Here is a 22,574-nt window from a genome sequence, read left to right on the forward strand (position 1 = left end):
AGTGAAAGACGGAGTACAGAAGAATATTTATTAGTTTATTTGTCTAACGCGACGATTTCGATGTATCCGTCGACGCGAGCCAGTCGGTCCGAGCTCGGCGGCCGGTGGTTGTGGGTCGCGTGCCGCGCGAGCAGCCGTCCGTCGTGGGTGAGGGCCCGCGACGCGCAGCCGTACTTGCAGCGACAGCGACACGACCAGTACACCCGGCGGCCGCGCCGCTTGCGGGCCACGTAGCTGAACCCGTCCACCACCAGGCACGGGGCGCCGCGCTGCGTCAGGGAGTAGCCCACGCGGGGCGCATCTGCCGGCACATCACACCAACACGGACAATACTATGGATACTATTTACTGTACAAGATCACAACATGTGTTTTTACATCATAAATTCTATAAGTTATCGATATAGCTACTTTGTACGAAACAAGTTTCTTATACATAATATAAGCCTGCTAAAATTTAAATGAATAACTTGTTTCGTATTTCATTAGGTATACGCCACCACTTCAAAAGAATACGTATTTCAAGTTATTGACAGCTATTTATTTCATTTAGTTTCATAACCGACTTATAATCTAAATCTAATGTATGTGTCAAATTTCTTTGAGATCCATTCGGCTGCATAATTGAGTAAAAAACATACAAATATTCACATTCATTACAATATAAGCAGGTATGAATTAATTTTATAACAAAAATATTCATCTGCTCGGACAAGGCTCTTCAAACAACAATTGACCATCCCAGAAATAGAAATGAAACTCAACACCATTTCAATGCTAAAGGACAAACGAACTAAGGAAAAGTCTGAATGAGTTCGAATTTAAAAAAACCGTCCCCAACCCAGGGTTAAACCCATGTGTATTTACAATAAAATAACTATATAAATTAGAGAACTGTATTGATATAAATCAGCACAAAGAAATCTACGAACAATTAAAATTTATTATTCACATCAAAGCGAATTGTAGGTAAGAATCATTCCAGCAATAGACTGAACTCGCTATATCTAGAGAATTTAAATAAATACTTGATATTAATGTTGGTAGAGCCTATATGTACATAAATTGTTTTGAATATTCCGAATTAGTACAATGCTAAAATATTTTATTATGATCAAGTACTGAAGTCAGAAGAAAGAATAAAATAAAAATTGAATGTATACTAAATGCAAGGAATCAATATAAAGAAATTCAATACCAAATTTAATAATACTTCGCGCTCAAACAGAATGATACATTTGACCTTTACAAAAATGTATAATCTCGAGCGAAGTAGGGTTTCCAAAAAAGATTTTAATAACCAAAGGAGAGCAAACTTCCCCAGACAACACGATTATAACGATAGACTTTACTATGAGATTGCTTAGTGAAGTGCACGCGTGCGCAGACACTGTGGCCGACCAGCCAATCGCGCGTGTCTCAATTACCAAGAATCGTATTTAATTCTACATTCATTACACACTATTCCCAGCTCGCAGATCATAATATTATTTTTTTGAAACGTACAATTACCACCTATATTAAGTTATTATCGGACATTGCAATTCTACGTTATATATTTATTTTGCAACAATCCACTTGCAGCATTTAATGTCCACAGATGTATGCCATCGGCAAAAATATTTGCGAATCAATGTAATAGGTATAGCCATTACCTTATCGTTCTCTCTCACACAGGCATGCTGTGCTGAACGAGCGCGTTATATACTAATGGGTTAGTTACCTTTATGGTCAATAACATTGTTTTCGTCCAGACCTCGCAGTAATAAAATTCTCACAAACACGTTACGTTAGTATCAACTCTCCAAGTTGCACATATTTTACAATCATTGTAATAACTCCAACGATGATGTAGGCAGCATTCTCAGAACGATAAACTATACAATACACATCCTTAAGAAATTACAAAAAACATACGGGCCCAAACATCATCGCTTTAACACTGCACATAGTAATATAAATTTAAACATTGCTTTCCTTTTGTTACTTTATAAAGTTCACACTAAGGGACAAGTGACCACCTCGCCGAGTTCATATTTGCGAGTGATCTTGCGCATGTGATCGTCTGTGTGGTTGTGTACCGAGTTAGTGATCCTCAGAACGTTATTCTTGGAGGTGATCCTCGCCCGGCACCTCTTCCCGTACTCCATACACCTCCAGAAGGTGCGACCGCTCCGAACGCTGTCCGTCACAAATATATAGGGCTCGTAAATCAACTGCAGGTGACCACTTTTCGTTTGTATGAAGTGAAGTTCGCTTTTAGTATTACTGTTGACGGTCCCTAAAACTGATTTTAGAAACTATTAATAAATTTGCCTTGTTTATATGACAATACAATATAAGAGGATGTTGAAAGAAACAATATTTTCTTGTGAAACAAATAACTTTGAGTTTTAGTTCCGTTTATTTAGAAACACAATAAACTTAAGTATAATAATCTTATAAACATTAATAATATCATGATTCATTATCGCTAACAGAATCCGCAGTCGCAGGAAAAAATATGCAAACTGAGACCATCACAATCCTAGAGAAATATTGAAACTGTGGACAGATAAATTATACAAATTACAAATAAAAAAAAAAACATTTATTTAATTATATACCTAGAGACACGTACGTCATACATTATTAATGTCAACATTATGCATTTAGCATTTGAAACAACCACTTTTAATATTTAGAGTGTGAGAATTTTACAAACTATTAATACAATCTAAACAAAGTTATATAACAAAAATACTCGTCACACATTTCAATTTATTTTATTATTTTTTAATATATACGTTATCAATGATATTCTATACATATGGATATATCATTCGCAGTCTGATAGCGGAACGGCAAAAGTGTGCTTAAAGATAATGTAAGAACACTTTTCTCCTTAGTCGTATGTCAAATGTGTGTCAATCACCAAGCCTATTGTGCTATAAAAAAGTGTCCAAATAATAGGTTCGCGACGCAAAAAAATATGGTGAGACTTATCACAGGTAAGTTTATTTTATCCGTATAAGAGGTTGGTAAAAAGCGTAAATAATTTAGTAAAACTAATATTTTTTTCATTAAATATGGTACAATTATTGACGAGTATTCACATCCCTTTCTCTCCGGCTTGTCAAATAAAAGGACGTGACAAGCACACAGTCAGAAATAAAAACTATACGGTTGCTCTTATTAATATTTATTTTTTAAAGGCCCAGTGAACAATGATTAGCAATATTGTATTTTGTGTACGGAAAGTCATTGTCGATAAAGTCGCTTTTTTTTCAAAGTTTCGTAGAACAATCTTGTATTTTATGCACAGTCAAAGTCATTGCAAGTGCATATGAACGGCTTACAAGAACGTGAACAATGACAAACTAGTTCTATTTACATGATATCACAGACATATCGTTACCTAGTTATAATTGAAACTTATTTACACCGCAAATCTATAAAAGCTAATCATTTTCATCTTTTCCGTACACGAGATAGTGAAATAGAATTTGCACCAGTTGGTACCAAGAGAGAGATGTGAAGAAAGTTACAACAAAAATAAGTCGAGTGGCATTGGCTCGAATCATTTTCTCGAAGTTGATTTATATTTCACCACTAAAGGACCTAAGCGTTTAAAAGTTCATGCTGGAAAAGTATGATAAAACTTTTCTTATTTTAAAAGTATTGAAATCTCTTTCGAATTTCAATAAATTTAGTCAAATTAATGCACACACAAAAGTCAAAATTAGCGATATTTATATGTTGACAAAAGCTGTCATACAAAGATAATATGTTGATGTCTGCTTACACAACATAATATGTCAAAGGAAAAGATTTCTATCTTTAAAAGACTTAAAAAAAATTATTTCAGGGAACTTAACATTTTAATAAGGTATAACATTAGAGTCCAAACTTCAGTGGGGGCCTCATTTACACAATTTATCTAGTAAATTGAGTTCAGCAGCTTATGTTGTAAAAAGGATACGGGATCTTACTGATTTTCATAGCGTTATGTCGTATGGAATTATACTATGTGGTAGTGCAGCGGAAGTAAATAATATCTTCATACTTCAAAAAAGAGCTGTATGTGCCATATACCAAATGAGCCCACGAGAATCTCTAAGGGAAAAATTCAAAGATATTCATATTATGACCATGTACGGCCAATATATTTATAGCAATCTCCTGCACGTACATAAACATTATAATTTATACAGTAAAATAAGCGACAAACATAATTTGAACACTAGAAATAACTACAAGCTTATAGTACCCCCTACTAGGCTCTGTAAAATAAACAATTCTTTTGCATGCGATAGTATTAAATTTTACAATAAATTACCAAAAAGTGTATCTGAATTATCAATAAATAAATTTAAATCTTTTATTAAACGCAGACTTATGTCGAAGGCTTATTAGAGTATTGAGGATTACGTAAACGATATTACAATATGGAATTAAATAGTTGTTTTTATGGATTATATGGTTCAGCCTTGTGTTGTTTCACTGGTTTGCATTGTTTTGAAAATATGTTTAAACTTTTATGTAATTTATATGTATGTATCTGAATTGTATTTTTTTGTGATTGACGTTGACGAGCAGTCTTTTGATTTTATGTCAATAAAATATTTTGACTTTGACTAATAACCAGTTTAACTTATAAGATCCTAATCTATTTAGAGCGTTAAGGAGTAATAAATATACAATTAAGTCAATAAATAAACATAAAATTTTCGCCTTTGTAATATGAGTGTGATTGTTTAATAAAATCGTAAAAACCTTCGACTGAACAGATCTTGATCAGAAAATAGGGACAGACTGACAAACATAAAACTTCTAGCAACTCTCTTTTTCGTCAGGGTTTACAAGAAATACCTAACTGCTAGTCCACTGATGTCAATGTTTTAAGCGGGTTTTAAATTCAAAATACGCAGCTTAAACTGAAAAAAATATTACATTGCTGCCTATTGACAGTATTGAAATGTATAGACATAGCAGTCGAAGGTTATTATGGTGTCATTTATGCCATGTGCCATATTTCGGCTTTGATTTTGTATAACGTGCATTGTCTATACGTACAGAACGTCATTGTACGTTTAAATGTTTTATTATACGTTTTTTATGATAATATGTTATTATGCAGGATTTAGATTATTACTCTCCCTTGAACAGAATTACCTGGGAATACCTATAATACCTACCTGATCACAACTCACGCAATTTTAAAAAATATACTAACGCGGTTCTTAATTGCTGCGATTGATAATTTGTGTTAATTTATTTTTATATAACTATAAATGGACATTCCGTCCATATGGTATACATAATATTATATATCATGTTGGCGGAATTTAACAAATAAATAAATTAATAAACTTACTGTTAAGTAAGTTAAAACAGTGAATATAAGTCATTAAATCCAAACAAGCTCGATGAATGGATCGACTAGCACACCACAAGCTGGACCCGGTTTACGACACAGACCAGCTATCGCGGCCCACATCGCTCCAACTAACAATGTCCGGCGAGCATGTTAAAGCCGACCACGGGAACTCAACCAAATAAGTGTATATATTATATTACATGCACACACACACATAAAAGTAGTTACTTACGTACTAACAACTTCTTTGGTATAGAGAATAAAAATCAAAGAGAGAACTGACAGCTGAAACTAGTTTTGCTGTCTGCTTAATACAATAATGTATTTACATTATGTATATTTAAAAAACGCAACTTAACTACTTGTTATATTATGAAGACTAATATATAGCATTAATAGCGATATCAAGCAGATAAGATTAAGTTATAAGATGGATTTAGTAGCAAATTTCATAGTTATCTGCCGGGTGATGACATAGGCTGACAGTGGAAACGACAAGCATAAGACAAAATAATGTCAATTTATATAAGGGGAGCCAGGGGCTAATAGGGATTTACTGGAGCGTCATGGCCATCTATTGGATTGTGAAGTCTACATGCTAAATAGAAATTGATTCACTGGTGAGGGGAGCGTATCATAAATTTAAGTTCCTGAAACCCCTTGCTGGGTCAGAGGACTTAAAGCGAGTACAGGTATTCAAAAATGTAAAAAAAAAACAGTCGCAAAGAAATACTGATAACGGAAAAATATTAATGTCGATTTGCACGGTGGGGGCGGCAAACGAAGGCGTAGAAAATAGGAAAAAAAAAACTTTTACAACGCGTCTTATTGAGATGTTAAGTGAACTCTATGGTAAGTAGCTCCTGGTCAAAAGGCTGACGATTTAGACGTGACCAAACTCTGTGTTTTTTGTAACTCTTTCGCTCTTTAACTCCGCTCCACTCCTTCTTTTGCGGTGGATGCACTTCAATTAAATTTACCAAAACGAGCTCAGCGGAGTCCGCTCCGTTCGTAGTGGAAGGCGGTTTCGATGGCGATACACCTGACGGACTGAATCTTTGTGACTTTCCCATTTCCATATGTCACGCTCAAATTGTCAGACTATTGAAATGCACTATTCTGTACGCAGTAATCAACTTACCTGTCGCTCTCGAGATTTTCTAACGATCATTTTTTTACTAATCTGATCAGCTGCCCTAAAAGTTAGACGCTAAATACAGGCTCAGGTATGGTGGGAGTACTTCAGGTGCAAGTTTGCCCCCCTTATGTTATCTGGACGCGCTCGAATAAATCCCAAAAAGCCCGCTTGGGCTCCCCTACTATAATGTTTTGTACATGGCTTGTTCATATTGTATAATTTTGAAAGGCTCATGCCAATTGATTCATTGACATTCTCAAATTTCGTTTAACGAAAGTGCAAAACAATTATGTGATGATTGATTTTATTGTGAAAATAGTGATATAAGTCCTATTTAGAGATATTATACAAGTGGGAGGCTCCTTTGCTCACTATGCCGGCTAGATTATGGGTACCACAACGGCGCCTATTTCTGCCGTGTAGCAGTAATGTGTAAGCAGTACTGTGTTTCGGTCTGAAGGTCGCCGTTGCTAGTGAAATTACTGCGAAAATGAGACATAACAGCTTATGTCTCAAGGTGACGAGAGCAGTTGTAGTGCCACTCAGAATTTTTGGGTCTTGCAAGAATCCTGAACTGCAGTGTAATGGGTAGGGCGTATTAATTATCATCAGCTGAACGTCTGGCTCGTCTCGTCCCTTATTTTCATAAAAAAATAAAATAAAAGCTATAAAGCTTGTGTAACATTATTAATTTTATATTCGTCAAACAAAACAATTGAGTGTGAGGTTGCCAAACTGACCCTATAAGTCATGCCCCTGTAAGTTAGTAAAGAAACATAGTACTGAAGTGATTGTCAAACACAATCTGTTATATTCGGAATTTTTATGTAGCCTATGAAAATTTGCTACTTTACTTGTATATTGTGAAACAGCCCCTTAATCTATTACTACTACTATCTACTATTACAGTTAGTTATTATTATACTCCAACTTAGGCTTATTTTATACAGTATAATATAATATAAGAATAGTTATAATAAAGTTATATGAAAAATAGAGGTCACTGGCTGGTTTATGAAAATTCTGTGTTTAGGATGATAGACTGAGGAACTTCCACATGATGTGTGCCATTCCCAAAACAGCAGGTTTGGTATGACCCTTGACTTGGTTAATAAGCGAGAGCCTCTTGGAATAATGGTGGAATATACTTTGCCATTAGACAGTTCACAGAAACTTAATGTTTTGAATTTAGTGTACTGTATGCACATGTTATACTTAATTGAAATGTAGTGCATGTCAATTATATTTCTATCAGGTGTTAAAGTATTTCATTACCTAGTCAATTTCCATAGAAAAAAATATGTTGGCAAAGATGTTTAGACCTGCATTTTCAGACCTGCTGAAATGTTGTTACCTTAAACAAACATGACCTCCAAATTATGGTGGGCACATACTTAATAATAAATATTCCAAGCAAAATGCACAAGTCTTATTTTAGTTGATGAAAAAAGTCTATGATTACACATCGCAAAACACAGTTCATACAGATAAAGAAACCTGCAATAACTGATAGATTATGCAGAAAATAGGATATAAGAAATATTTTATTTCAAGCACATTGAGAAACTTCAAGCACACTTGAATACCTCTTAAACCTCCACATATTGTAAAGCAAGACTGTTTTTGTGACAAAAAGATACCTAGACTAAGGACAAACAGAGATACAATAACCTGGTGTCCTTTAACAGAACACTGGGTCATAACTATTAATCTTATGGATTGTTTTAGGGAGTCCAAATTATCATGGTGTTTATACAGCATGACATACACTCTTTATAAATTATAACCCAGCCAAAATAGGATTTTAAATCACTTATTGAATATCAGGAACTACAACCAATTCGAAAATTTATGCCTCAAACCTCAAAGCGGGGGCAGGAAACTGCAGGGCAATTCTGTTAAATAACTGCAACTGCACTGCTACACTTGTCATTTGAATCATGTGGTAGCAGTGCAAGACTAGTTGAAGTATTCCACTAATCATCACTGCACTACTGCATGAATCTTGCAATAAAACTGCTACAAGTAATGTTACCATATAATCAAAATTAATTTCTACCAATGAATGAATGATCGAAAAGAGATATGATTTAATATAATTGGTTACTAAATTTTTAAAAAATTTGAAGAGGGTTAATTCTGTTAAACATGGATATATAGAAAAAATATTGTTATTATATTTTATTCTTGTCTGAAAATATGTTTTGGTTTGAGCTGACGGCCTTATCTCCTATGTAAAAATAAACAAATTAGGAAATAAATCAAAAATTAAGTGCTAACTAATATAGCACTTATACAATATGAAACTTTGTTAAGGCTGACATACTTGAGTATAATAATAGCATACTATAATGAAATAACATGAAAATAAAGTTAATAACCTTATAAACACTGTTAAAATCTAGGAATCTAGTCAATAATAAGAATGATATAAAATTAAATACTTTATGCAATTATTAGGAGATACTATATATATTTAAACTGCAATTTAAAACATAAAAATGCAAAAATACCTACATTAATTTACACATTTTTTTATTGTAACAGTATTCATGGCCCGATGTAAGTATACATGTTACAGCATATTGTGAAGTTTAATGTACATATATTACATGCAGGATGTACTGTTACATAGTCACATCAAATTCAAATTCATATAATATTTTTATTAGGATAAAATAGGATGTGACATCACTTATTGAAAGTCATACACTACCACCCAATCCAAAGTGAATGCCTCAGACCTGAGAAAAGCGGATGCAACAAACTCAGTGGGCTTTTTTTTCATAAAAAATATGGTAACAAAGTAATATCACACAATTAAGCTTCTTATTTAATAGCCTGAGGGAGGTCTCTCTGTGGTATCATTGAGAAAGTCAGATATACATTGCTCCACAAAAGACTTGCATTTTATATTATTATACATTATGTTATGATAATTTCTAGCAAATTCACTTATATGTGCATATGTACATTCATTACATTATCGAGAATATATTGAGAAACAACAATCAAAATGTTAATTTCTTTTTTTAGTACTTAGGTTATGAATAGCATGAATAGTCCTCTTCTGCAGCAATATACCATAGTACATTACTAAAGTAAACTAGTTGCGCTGATCTATGTCAGTTAATTGTCTAATCTGTTTAACCTCATATTATGCTGAACTAAGTCTGTCCGCCAATCCTTCAACATGGGGGCCTTATTGTCATTTGGAATCCAGAGTAATGCCAAGAAATATAGTAGATTCCACCGGTTTTATGTTTATTACCTCTCTGTTTAAATAAACACTTGCATCTATGTTATATATTTCGTTTTTTTGTTATTTAACAATAGGATATTAACGCTAAACCAGAACACATGTCAGATAGAATTTCGTTTACTTCATCATAAATAACTTAAGTTTCTTTTCACTTACAATATCAGTGAATTGTCATCCACAAATAATACAGGTAGTATTGTTGTTTTTTTCTATAAGAATAGGAAGACTATTTATATAGATAAGGAAGAGGAACAAATAGACCCTTATACTGAGAGTAGTCCCAGGAGATGTCCTGCCATTCACATTGACCTTCTGAATTCTATTGTTTAGATATGAAATCAGAAGATCTAGCACAGTTTCTTTTATGCCATAGTGACACAGTTTCCTGGCAATGTTGAATGTTGAACACAATCAAAAGCCTTAGATAAATCACAGAAGATACCAAGTGCATTCTGTGATTCCTCTCAAGCATCAAAGATATTCATGTGTTGAATGTCCCCAAGTAAAGCCAAATTGTTTCATATGAAGTAACTTATGAGAGTTAAAGTAACAAAGCATTTGGCTTAAAATTACTTTTTCAAAAATTTTACCAAGGGTTGGCAGAACCCACACAGGATAGTTATTCGGATCAGAAGTGCATCCCAACTTAAATATTGGTGTAATTTTACTATGTTCAGAAGGTCAGGAAACACACCACATTATAATATACAATTATTAAAGATAGATATGACATCAGTTATTGAACTTATTATTTTAACAGATATGCCCCATATATCAGCAGGTTTTATCATGTCTACAGATTTAAAAGTTTTAATTATTTCTCCAGGGCTTACAAAATTTTTAAAAGCAGAAGCAACTTCCTGCTAATATTAAATTATTGCATTGTTTATTGATAGATTGTATTCAATGTTGCTGTCTTTCACACTTCCAGATTCCCAGTTAATAACATTCTCAGAATCATCTTTATTTTATTTGGTGCATTTTTAATTATTTGTCTGATATGCATAGGCTTTGCAATAGAATAAACACTTTTAAATAATTTAGAGTATTTTTTAACATTCTCAACAGAAGATGCATCATGATTATAATTAAATTGATCTTTCACTATATAGTTCATATAGCCATTGTTTGCTCGTATGAGTGCCAGCTGTTGACCTAACACTAAACGACAAGAGACCACCTAAGTTGACAGTCTAAGAAGTAAATATATAGAAGCAAAGTCTGTCATCTTTATGCAAATAGTATCACCATATTTCAAAGTTACTAATGTTACATCAATATAAGGGTATTCACCATCTAAAGAAATCTTCTCATACCATTACCTACTAGAAACATGTATGTATTATTATCCCAAATAGAAGGTTCTGTCTCTACAGTTGATCTAAGTCACTACATCCAACATAATATAAAATGAAGTATTTTTATGGAAAAATGTGACAGATGGGCCAGGCCACTTATAATAAGTAGCATAATATAATTCTATTTATTAATGATATGCTCAGAAAACTTGGGGAGGGCTTTTTCCCGCAGTGGATGTCTTTTGACTGAAGCAATACTCGGAAAACATTGTTATTTATAAAACTAGTTTTTGTTAAATCAAAACTATCAACAACTACACTCATTTGATTGTTGCTAGATCCACATTTGTCTTAAATGATATATGGATACTAAAAGAAACATTCAATACTTGTTACTATTAGATTTTGTGAGAATTATTCACAATTATTTTTGGTAGTCTTTTTTTGTTCCCTGGTGAATCCCATCCCTTTATAAACCAGGAAAATAATGACGATGCACACAAAGGCATTGACACACATTTTGCCACACATCTCAAGTTAAATACTAACTGAAATCTAATTAATAAAAGCTGTATTATATTTAAAAAAAAATACTTCATAGTGCACTTTGCAGTTTAAAAAATGGAGGTGTTACTATTTTACTTTACAATGAAATTTATTCTGAACAAATTCAGGTTGGGTGAATCAATAAATTTTTAGAAAATTAGAACAAAAGTATATTAACAAACAGAATTGATCTCTTTGTGACCTTTTCAAAAATATTGTTTTAACAGAAAACAGAGGTTATGTTTACTTGGCTTTGTAAAAAAAAAACACTTTATAGATTGCCAAAATAAATTTATGGTATCTCTCATATGTAGCGAATTGAAATTAAATAGACATTTATGCATTAATTTGTGTATATAACTATGGTCAATTGATTCCTTTGCGACCTATTCAGAAGTTTCTGTTTGTACAGAAGACTTAGAGGTTATGTTTACTAGATATTTTTGGAGAGCTCATATTCACGAAATCTTTAAATGATTTAAGAGCTTTTCAAATAAAATGAAAATAACACTTTATAGTTAGCCAAATAGCTTATATAGTATTAGGTTTGAGTAGTAGGGTACCATTTCAGATTCATCTACAAGTCGTCGTACTAGCCTACTTTCTCCTACAAACTGCTACAATAAAATTATTTGATGTACATACCAGAATTTATCCATAAAAATATTCACAATATAATCCACTATCACTCATTACCAAGGCACTTAAAATAAAAACAACACAAAACATCAGACGTAAACACGCTCACACGATAAACAATTCACACAATTAACTGATATTCTAATCATATCTCATTTTGAGGAAATCACAAATATAACATTTTATAAATCCCGAGCATAATAGGTTTTCATGAATTGCGGCTATGATTAAATTATTATCAAAATAATAAACAACCTGAATTGACACAATTTACGACCATAGACTCAAGGCGTTGATCTACGTCGTCTTGTTTTTTTTTTTATAGAATTTGCAGGCTACGAAGATAAGCATTATTCTAATAATGTTGCATTTAGTAAAAATGTGAGTTAATAACAATATCATAACATTTTTTTCTAAGAGGCAACGAAATAACGATCGATCTACAAATTTTGTTATACGAATATATAATTGAAATAATGAATTTTATGACTACTCAATCATAATTTGAACTAATGTGTTCTATATAGGCAGTGCAGGACTTATCGTCAAGGTGATCTTTGGGGAGGCCTTTGTAAATTTGTGGACGTCTTCCGGCTCAAATTATCGTGATGAAGGTGATCAAGCACGTATCACACACTATGCTTTTTCATGTAAGAATAAACATGAATAATATGTAATTATATCTATTTGCTAAGTTCTGAACAACGATGTATGGTATGCTACTCATACCCAGTCGGCTTCCATTATATCTGTCAATCTCAACCGTGGTATAGTACCCATTCCTCATTTATTTAATATTTTTTAGAATAGATAATTGATTGCTGTGTTAACAAAAATGTTATATGACAAAAACAATTTTTAAAAAAAAACAAATATTTATAAAAAGCAAAGTAAGAAATATAAAATTTTTAGTAAGGGCTAACTTAAATGTGCCAGCTGTTGTATCCTTTCACCTGAATGAATCTCATCCTCTGAATGAATTTGCGACTATATAAAGTCGACTTACATGACTAGCAAGGTCTTATTTCTATTATAGACGTTATGAAACTTAAGCGGCCTTTTAAATAAAATTGTCATAAAGTTATAACTGATCATAAACCAAGAAAATGCAAAATGTTTACAAATAGACGTTTCTTTGCGAGGCTGCTTGTCATTCAGAAAACTTCAGAATTATCATTGTATTGATAGTGTTGTCAATGATATTGTAAGCATTTTGCATACTCTTTGTTTATGCTTAGTTATAACTTTATACCAAGTTAATTTGTAAGGCCGAAAATGTATAGACATTTTAATCGAATTTAGATATTTTGAACATAAACAAGGTTTTCCTATATGTATTGCTATGTCAAAGTCAAAACAAAATTTCCTTTTTTAATTATCAAGCCTAGACAAAGAAAATCAAACCACTGCGTTCATGAAACGGGAGTGCCATTTTAAATTGATAAGAAATGTCGGTTATGTATGATACGCGTACTATATCTTGATACCAACATACACCTTATGACGCAATAGCAGAGCTGCCAATATAGTAAACCAATATAAGGGTTGGAATCAAAGCATAATTTTTATCGATAACTATATATATCCAAATATGTATATTCTATATGCAAATATGTATATTCTATATACAAATATGTATTTTCTCATATGGTCTAATTTTAAGGATTCCCTTTGTTAATTTTAAGATGGACCTAAGCGAAGTTTAAGTAGTTTTAACTAGGGATACGTATTAGTTATCTCAAGGAAAAAACAATTTACATAATTAGTATTTGTTTAATAGTTTCATTTTGCGTAGGGTAGTAGTTTCACTATTGAAAGTCATTGGTTTTCGTTTTCTCAGGTGTTGCAATTAATATTTTTGAAGCCTACGGCGTGGGTCTTGAATATGAAATTTTAAACAAAGGACTTCAATATTAACAGAAATTAGTCAACCCTAATTTTTAGGCTTTAAATATTTTTTGCACATCACGTACAATATAATAAATAGGATTTTAAAGGTTAATAATGAACTATAATTATTTGTTAATAATGAACTATAATTATTTTAAGTTCAATTAACTTATTAAACAAAAAAATAAATGAAGAAAATTATAAATATATCATAACACATCTTAATACAAGAGTTAAATAAAATTTAAAATAAAAAGGTCTCCCAATTGTTTTAAATAGTTTTCTATATGTGTTTTTGAGATTATTTAAAGTTGTAGTAAAGACGTCGTTAGTTTCAATATTTGTATGTGATGGGTCTCTGTCATTAACGCTATCAAAATATGGAGGTAAACGATATTATATTAAGAAATGGCACCGATGACCACTTACCATTAGGCTTGTCGTTAGTACATCTAACAAAAAAAAACGATATGCATATATCTATTTTTTAATAATGTGTCAATCGTATAAAAAATGCATTTAGTCTAAGAATAGTGTACTCTACGCTTATCTTTGAATACACAAAATCTTATATTATTATAAATATTTGTACACATATCATATGTACGTATAATTAAATTCGATTAAAAGTTCATCCGTTAATGGTACCAGAGTTAATCCTACTTTCTATAAGCCTAATATTCCCATGTGACCGGCCGGATTTAAAGCCACACATATCACAAGTGTATGTGTAGAGCTGTATAGCACTGCCTTGACGTTTCTAACCTACGCGAAACGCAGTGCACTGACAAGAGAAAGATATATCTCACCTTGTTTGTCTTGAAATGCAAAACAATAACTTGAAAACGTTTATTTCATTTTGATCATCAGTCTGATGACTATTGCGTGCGATTTAAAGTAAAGCGAAAATAAGTATATCTTTCCGTTTCCGAATGCTTGGCTTTAAATGAAATTACATGGCTTGCGTTGCTTTTGGCTGTAAAAGCCGTAGCAATAAGAAATCAGATGAAGACAGGAACTTGTCATTTCACAGGTGTGTTTTGAGCTATTTCTGATTGATGTGTACCAAAATATTGAATTTTGAATTTACTTTGTGAAACGCTCATGTTTATGCTTTCTGTATTTAAGTTAATAAACTCATGTTACAGCCAATTTTTAGAAAAATCTGCAAAATTTTGCTTTCATAGTGCTGTGCAGATACAGTTGAATGTGGAAAAAAAGATGATCCTGTGGATTCAACTGATCACCTGTTACTTAACGTTATATATGTGTCAACCTGTCTAACATTAGGCAAGGAAATTTTTTTTTCAATAAGGAAATTATTCACTGTAAACCATTCGACTTCCTAGATTAAAAATAGCATCGTTCTTATCATCAAATGCAGTATTCTGTATAAGTATGTAGTTTTTAAAGTAAAAAAGTAACATCGCCAAACAATACTATCTCATGCTTGTTTTGTACAAAGTATGGTAAATCAACACAGCTTCCCAAGGAGTAGGTCTCAAAATGAACATAGACAAGACGAAGATCATGTCAAATGTCCATGTCGCACCTACTACCATAACAATTGGGAACTTTACTCTCGACTGTACTGTAATTGTCGACGAGTACGTCTACCTCGGACAACAAACAATCTAGTTAGGCAGGTCCAATTTTGAGAAAGAGGTGTTCGCTAACTATGGGCCTTTTGAGAAAGCTCATGGTCGCTCAGAGGGCTATGCTCGGAGTTTCCCTGAGAGATCGAATCAGGAATGAAGAGATCGGTAGGAGAACCAAAGTAACCGACATAGTCCAAACGATTGCGAAACTGAAGTGGCAGTGGGCAGGGCACATAGTTCGACGGACAGATGGCCATTGGGGCAGTAAAGTCCTCGAATGGCGACCACGTACCGGAAGACGCAGTGTTGGTAGGCTCCCCACAAGATGGACCGACGATCTGGTCTAGATCGCAGGAATACGTTGGATGAGGGCAGCGCAGGACCGATCGTCGTGGAAATCTTTGGGGGAGGCCTTTTTCCAGCAGTGGACGTCTTTCGGCTGATGATGATGATGATGATGGTAAATCATTTATATGTAAAGAAGGAAATGGGAACGGCCCAAGACTCGACCCTTAGGATCGCCCATGGTAACGGGAGACCCAAAAGACGTCTTACTGTTCACCTCAACCACCTGAACCCTATCGCCCAAATAAGGTTTCAGAAGGCTTAGTGACTTTTTACCTCGTAATGGTGTAATTTCCTGATTATGATTTCATGATGAACAAGTCGAATGAAAAATCTAATTTACCGCACGCATGCATCGTTCACGCTCGTTTCAGAGGTCAAAGAACGTTGATAACTCAAGTCAGAAGTTCCTACTGCCTTCTTGCCTTCAGGAAGAGACGAAAAAATACGAACTTTATAGCCGTATCAACGTTGATACAATTGTCAAAAGTATAAATAAACATAGTACCAAAATATTACGGATCGGAGAGGTCGATTTTTCTCTCGTCTCCTCCGGCGACCCCACCCGCCTAGCGGACCATCGCTCCGGTGTACCCCGCGGATCCTCTAGCGACCTCTTTCTCGACCGCCTAGCGGTAACTTAGATAGTTTGGCGTGCCAACATCTCCTGAGGATGCCTCGTGTCGAATTGTTTAGACAAACATTGGCGGAATTAACACTAAAGAAAACTCAAATTCACTCATAATTATGGAATTCCGCAAAGTATCGCCTACGTCAATAATTTTTTTTATTGCTGCCATCTCTGGTCTGGCGCACCCCAGTGCGCCCGCGTGCAAGGCAGGGCAGCTAAAATTGTCGGCGATCTAGTGCTATGTGACCAGCTAGATCACTTTGCGTAGAGACGTAGTTTCATTGGGTGTCTTTTACCGCATTTATCACGGGGTATACCGTCCGGGAACTTTCTTCCCCGTACAACCAAGCTGTGACATGAGCTTCCTTGTACGGTGTTTCTAGGACGATACGACCTGGGTACCTTCGAACAAAGGACTCTACCCACTACAACGTATCATACCATCTACCGCATTTATGACGGGGTATACCGTCCGGGAACTTTCTTCCCCGTACAACCAAGCTGTGACATGAGCTTCCTTGTACGGTGTTTCTAGGACGATACGACCTATAAGCAGATACATACGACTTTGATACGTAATTGATACGCTCTAGTGGGTATAGTAGAGCGTATCGTGTTGCTTGTCGTGTCTGATACGTTCATAGGACGGTCATGGTATGATACGTTGTAGTGGGTAGAGTCCTTAAAGCGCATACAATTTTCTAACAGGTCGGTGACATGAGCTTCCTTGTACGGTGTTTCTAGGACGATACGACCTATAAGCCGATACATACGACTTTGATACTAATTGATACGCTCTAGTGGGTATAGTAGAGCGTATCGTGTTGCTTGTCGTGTCTGATACGTTCATAGCACGGTCATGGTATGATACGTTGTAGTGGGTAGTCCTTAAAGCGCATACAATTTTCTAACAGGTCGGCAACGCTTCTGTGATTCCTCTGGTTGAATATGAGCGGCGGTGATCACTTATCAGATTACCCGTACGCTCGTTAGTCATCTTCCAAAAGTTGCAAATACCCACTTCGCAATTTTATTGCGCGCATTTGTTATCGTATATCGATGGGATTTTTGACAATCCTTAGATCAAAAACCTGTTGCAAATCAGGGGTGTAAGTGTGTAAGCCATTTCAGCTCATCTCTCGTCCACATGTATAGAGATAAAGGTGAATGTAGCCAATTAAAAGCACCTCATGTCCTAAATATGTTAACCTACATTATTATTCTTGTTTACTTAATGTATACATCTAAAATTTCTTATTTGTAGTTTGGAAAATTAGCCCAACTCCAAATCGGCAGTTGTATCACCACTTGGGGTATAAGAAATAAAACTCATTTTAAAATTAACGAAATGTTTTTATAATGTGTAAAAATTCTCAAAAATGTTTACCAATTATATAATATTAGAAAATATATTTATATATTTTCTAGCTACGGCGCCCTTCACACCGAAACAATAATGTTTACACATTAGGTACCGTTTCATGGTACATGGCAGAAATATGCGCCGTTGTGGTACCCATACTATCCAAGATGTTAATTATGATTTGAAAAGTGTTTAAAAATCCACAAATAACCTATTTCGTTTGATAAAATCTGACCACGTATATCCAAGCGTGCGTCTATAGTCTATGCCAAGCGGTGCCCCCGTTGCTGGGCTGAAATGAATGCAATGAATAATTAGCTCTAGGTTTAGTATTTTCTTTAATTTCTATATTCAGCTATATACCACTTTTTGCTATATATATTCACAAGCATGGTTACGATGTAGTAAACGAGACACTATGCGTCCATTTTCTTTTCTTTTCTTCAAGTTATCTTTACTATACCAGCCACTTATTCTCATTTGAATCATCAGTCCGTGAAGATGGAGCAGTTGTATTAATGTTATGCAGTGAAGAACATCGAAATACTGACGTTTTCTAGTGTTTCGTGAGCACACAGTTTCAACGATTTTAGCTCCATGTGGCCCAATTAGAAAGATGCAGATTTAGTTGTTTGGCATTAGGATTATCATTATAAACACCACGCATTAAAAATAATGTTACGTGGCGGCCATCTCGGATTTACAAAATAATCCCAAATTCGTTCTCCATACCCACTAGAACCTCGGATACGATGTCCACATAGATCAAATCATAATAATTATGACATTTCCGCGCCAAATTATTTGGCGCGGCGGTCGAAATCAGTTTTATAAATAATAGCTGGCAAGGGCGCCTCTTACATCTCGCCTTTTTTGGCCTATGGACTTGCATCCCGTGCCACTAAATAAATTAAAAAAAAATACATCTCGCCTTTTCGCTTCATAGTTCCAAATAAAGATTCACTAAAAAAATATTGTTGCTGGGTTCTCATTATGCATAGCGACGGGGGCACCGCTAGGTATACACTCCGACCACAGTGATGATAACAGTTCTATGAGTAGTCTCGATAAGTCAACTGCTTAAGGATCTTTATTAGGTAAAGATGCACACCTTGTACTACAAATATAGATTATGGGTACCACAACGGCTTATTTCCGCCGTGAAGCAGTAATGTTTAAGCATTGTTTCAGTGTAAAGGGCGCCGTAGCTAATGAAATTACTGGAAAAATGACTTACCTTCTTATGTCTCAAGAGTGACAATAAAACGAATTTCTTAGCTATTATTTATTTTTCAGTGTGTATGTATATAAATACGCGTAAATTAAATTCCATAGAAAATCATAAGTCAAAAATCTGAGATTTTAATGTTATATCTAAACTACCGCGTTCAGCAGATTGAGACAGCTATACAACTATGCTACCATTTGTTGCACTCCTTAGAAGTTCACCCTCATACTTTTGGGTTACTATAAACCGCACTCTGCAAGTTACCAAAGTCACCGAACCGTACCTAAAGGTGGATCCACACAAGCAGGGCGGCACAACAAAGCTGCGGATGTCCCTCGCCGGCAGAGCTGTAATTATGATCGCCGCGACCAATGGTAAATTATCACAGCCGGCCAAACCCGGCAAGCGCGTGTGAATCCACCTTTACATGGTTTTCTAATTTGTCCTGCATACCCATAAATCAACACTTACACTACCATATTTCCAGCGTAGCATACACCTAGTCCACTTACCATCATACCTTCTTCCATTATCAACCATTTAAATACCATGCAATAATGACAATGTATATGGCCCTAGAGCGCTAAGTGTCACATCCAGATTCTATCAGTTACTTCAATCCTAAATATTACCTTTCCGAACCAATAGTTTAATAAACAATCCTTTACTTTACCCACATGATTTCCACCTTCCTTGATAACTTACCTTACCAAATATACCTAATAAAATATTAGTTCCTTAATCAATATTACCTTTACAATACCTTAACCACACTTTTACCATACCATTCTATAATCGCTGCTTTACATTACCTAAACCTTATTACCTTCACCGTACCATGTTACCTTACCTCTCAACTTACATTACCTGTAACACGATAATATTAATATATAGGCCTATACTAACTTAAATTAACTTACAAATTTCACACTTAAATAAAGACAGACAAGACAATCAAAGTGACTCATATGTGAATAAGGCTTTGGTTAATCTCATCTGTTTAAACAGAAGCCTACATCATGATAGTATTGATGATGTAGCCTTCTTTAGAGAAGAGCATAAACCTACCTTGTGCGTCGCCAACAGCCCCTCCTTCCCCACCAGCGGCTATCGTTCCATCACCAGTAACAGAGCCATCAAATCCTTTAAAACAAAATAAAACATTTACAGTCAAATAATACAACATTTATAAAATTACAATTATTGAATTATTTTACATACCAGACATTTCCATATTAGAGTCATCTTCGCCGAAGTTAGTTTCATCATTATTAGCGCCATCGTCATCTTCGTCCCACATACTTTCATTGACAAATTCGGGTTCCATTTTCGGTGCCACAGCGTTATTTTCGTCTTCGTCTGGTATTGTAACAAATTCCTCTTTGGCAGATCCGGATGGACCAGCCTCCAGAGGATCAACACATTTCCGTTTCGCAGGTCCGCTTTGAGAAGATGACGAATTATTCGATGCTATTGATGGCCTATTTGGTCGCTTAATTGCTATTGGAGTGGAGGAGGGCTTAGAATCTAAATCAGTCTCTATCTTAGTCATAGATTGCCTTTGTTGGGACGACCTCGGGCCTGGCCGCGACGTCGGCTTTGGTTTAGATGGCGTGGAACTGTCTTCATTTTGATTACCGGTTAAACCTTTAACTTGAAGTTGTTCCGCAGTACTAATAAAGGTAGCTAATTCTTCTTGTTTAACATTAACTTCACCTTGATACATAAATTGTAATAAATCTCTTAATGCAGAGTGACTAACGTCTTTTAAAAATACTGAAACAAAAAAATAAATGTTAGTCTTCATATATCAGAGCAGAATAGCAATTTTAAGAGAAGACAGCTAAAAAAGAAAACTCACCTATAGGATGTTGAGTAGGGTTTCTCGTGAACATTTCTTGGAAATATGGTGAACATACTGATAAAACTAGTTTGTGTGCTTGCAACAATCTGCCCTCGGCAGCAAGAGTTACATCAACTAAATCTCCTCTCGACAGCAGGCCGTGGAAGCCTGCTGACATGTTCGTATGAAAATTGTTCCAACATAATGAAAATTGTTCGTCCGACGCCATGATGGCGACGAGATGTAAGAGGACCCTGCAAAATACAAATTAAATTAAACATACAGAACTTAAAAGAACGGAGAACTAAGAGAGTTAAAACATAATAAAAACTCACCTATCCTAATATAAATTTGTACTTTGATTAAGCAGAAACATTTAACAAAAAATATATATAAGTTCCTACAATCGAGCTAGTTCACAATACGTCCTCTCTGTTTGAGCTTGATTTGAGATATGATGACGCAAAATGGCAGACTGTGTTTCGTCACAGTGTGGTAACATCGACGAAATAGTGCACAACATTTTGGGCACAGTTTATAAATTCAAATAACATTAAAAATTAAATTTAATGTGAAAAACATATTTATTTTATATTTGCACAACATAATTAAAAATAGAATATTTCATAGGAACAAAACTTAGTTCGTTAAAAGTTTGACATTTCTATTTTGACACATAGCGACGTATTGCATGAGTTAACAGTTTTCTTATATAGTAATTAAAATATTTAACTTAAAATCATTTATACGTCACATAGACTATGACAGCTGTGAAAACGTCGAAAATATTGAGCTTAGAACTACACTCTATTTAAGGCAGTTCACGCACACTAACAAAAAGTGTCACACAAATCGCGAGTGTAAGGCGCACCGTGTCACGCACACTAAGATTACTATTCTTGGATATCATTGATTCCTGGTCTTTTTTTATCAGTTGTCTAACAGCAAGAGATTCTATGTAGACGTATAACTTATCTATGAAGGTTTTATTTTTGTATTTTGAAAACATTGCATAAAACTTTGTATATTTAAATTTTGCATGAAACTTGTAAAATACATGTATATGTGGTGTGAGCGAGAGATTAGATTATTGAAACGTCTAGATAGACTCGAAGATATTTAAAAGTAAAGATAGGTTACCTAGAACAACGTTCGGTGTTTATAAATGTATTATATTGCATGTATTTTATAAACTACCGCACACATGAATAATTAAATTTAATATTGATTATAATATATAGCCACATTGACGATAACAATTATTTATACATAAAATACATACAGACACCAAAATAAAACCAAAAGGTATGTAGATAAAATTGTAAAAATGGGACCCTTACTCTACAGTACTAACGACGGCTCCCAAAAACTTTTAAGATTACAATTATTATTTTTTGTATCTTATATTATTTATGAATGTTTTTTTGTTGAGGGT

General features: G+C 34.3%; 1 protein-coding gene across 50 annotated transcripts in view; it reads right to left on the reverse strand.

Moving 5' to 3' along the window:
- LOC126966718 (modifier of mdg4-like) overlaps positions 1-21,599 on the reverse strand; it is a 341,756-nt gene extending 320,157 nt beyond the window's left edge. For 46 of the 50 annotated variants that reach the window (XM_050810980.1, XM_050810948.1, XM_050810947.1 and 43 more), the window contains exons 1-4: positions 21,475-21,599; positions 21,158-21,393; positions 20,518-21,072; positions 20,365-20,439 (exon numbers count right to left, since the gene is read on the reverse strand). In XM_050810980.1, coding sequence (XP_050666937.1) covers positions 20,365-20,439; positions 20,518-21,072; positions 21,158-21,368 — 841 coding nt within the window. In that variant the 5' untranslated portion in view covers positions 21,369-21,393; positions 21,475-21,599. Of the gene's footprint in view, positions 1-14; positions 302-518; positions 2,287-18,037; positions 18,361-19,773; positions 20,164-20,364; positions 20,440-20,517; positions 21,073-21,157; positions 21,394-21,474 lie in introns of those variants that run through there. The other 4 variants (XM_050810939.1, XM_050810936.1, XM_050810985.1 and 1 more) reach the window with 4 other exon arrangements.
- Between the last annotated feature and the right edge of the window lie 975 nt (positions 21,600-22,574).

Source organism: Leptidea sinapis, chromosome 11 (assembly GCF_905404315.1).
Source record: "Leptidea sinapis chromosome 11, ilLepSina1.1, whole genome shotgun sequence".
Lineage (NCBI taxonomy): Eukaryota > Metazoa > Arthropoda > Insecta > Lepidoptera > Pieridae > Leptidea > Leptidea sinapis.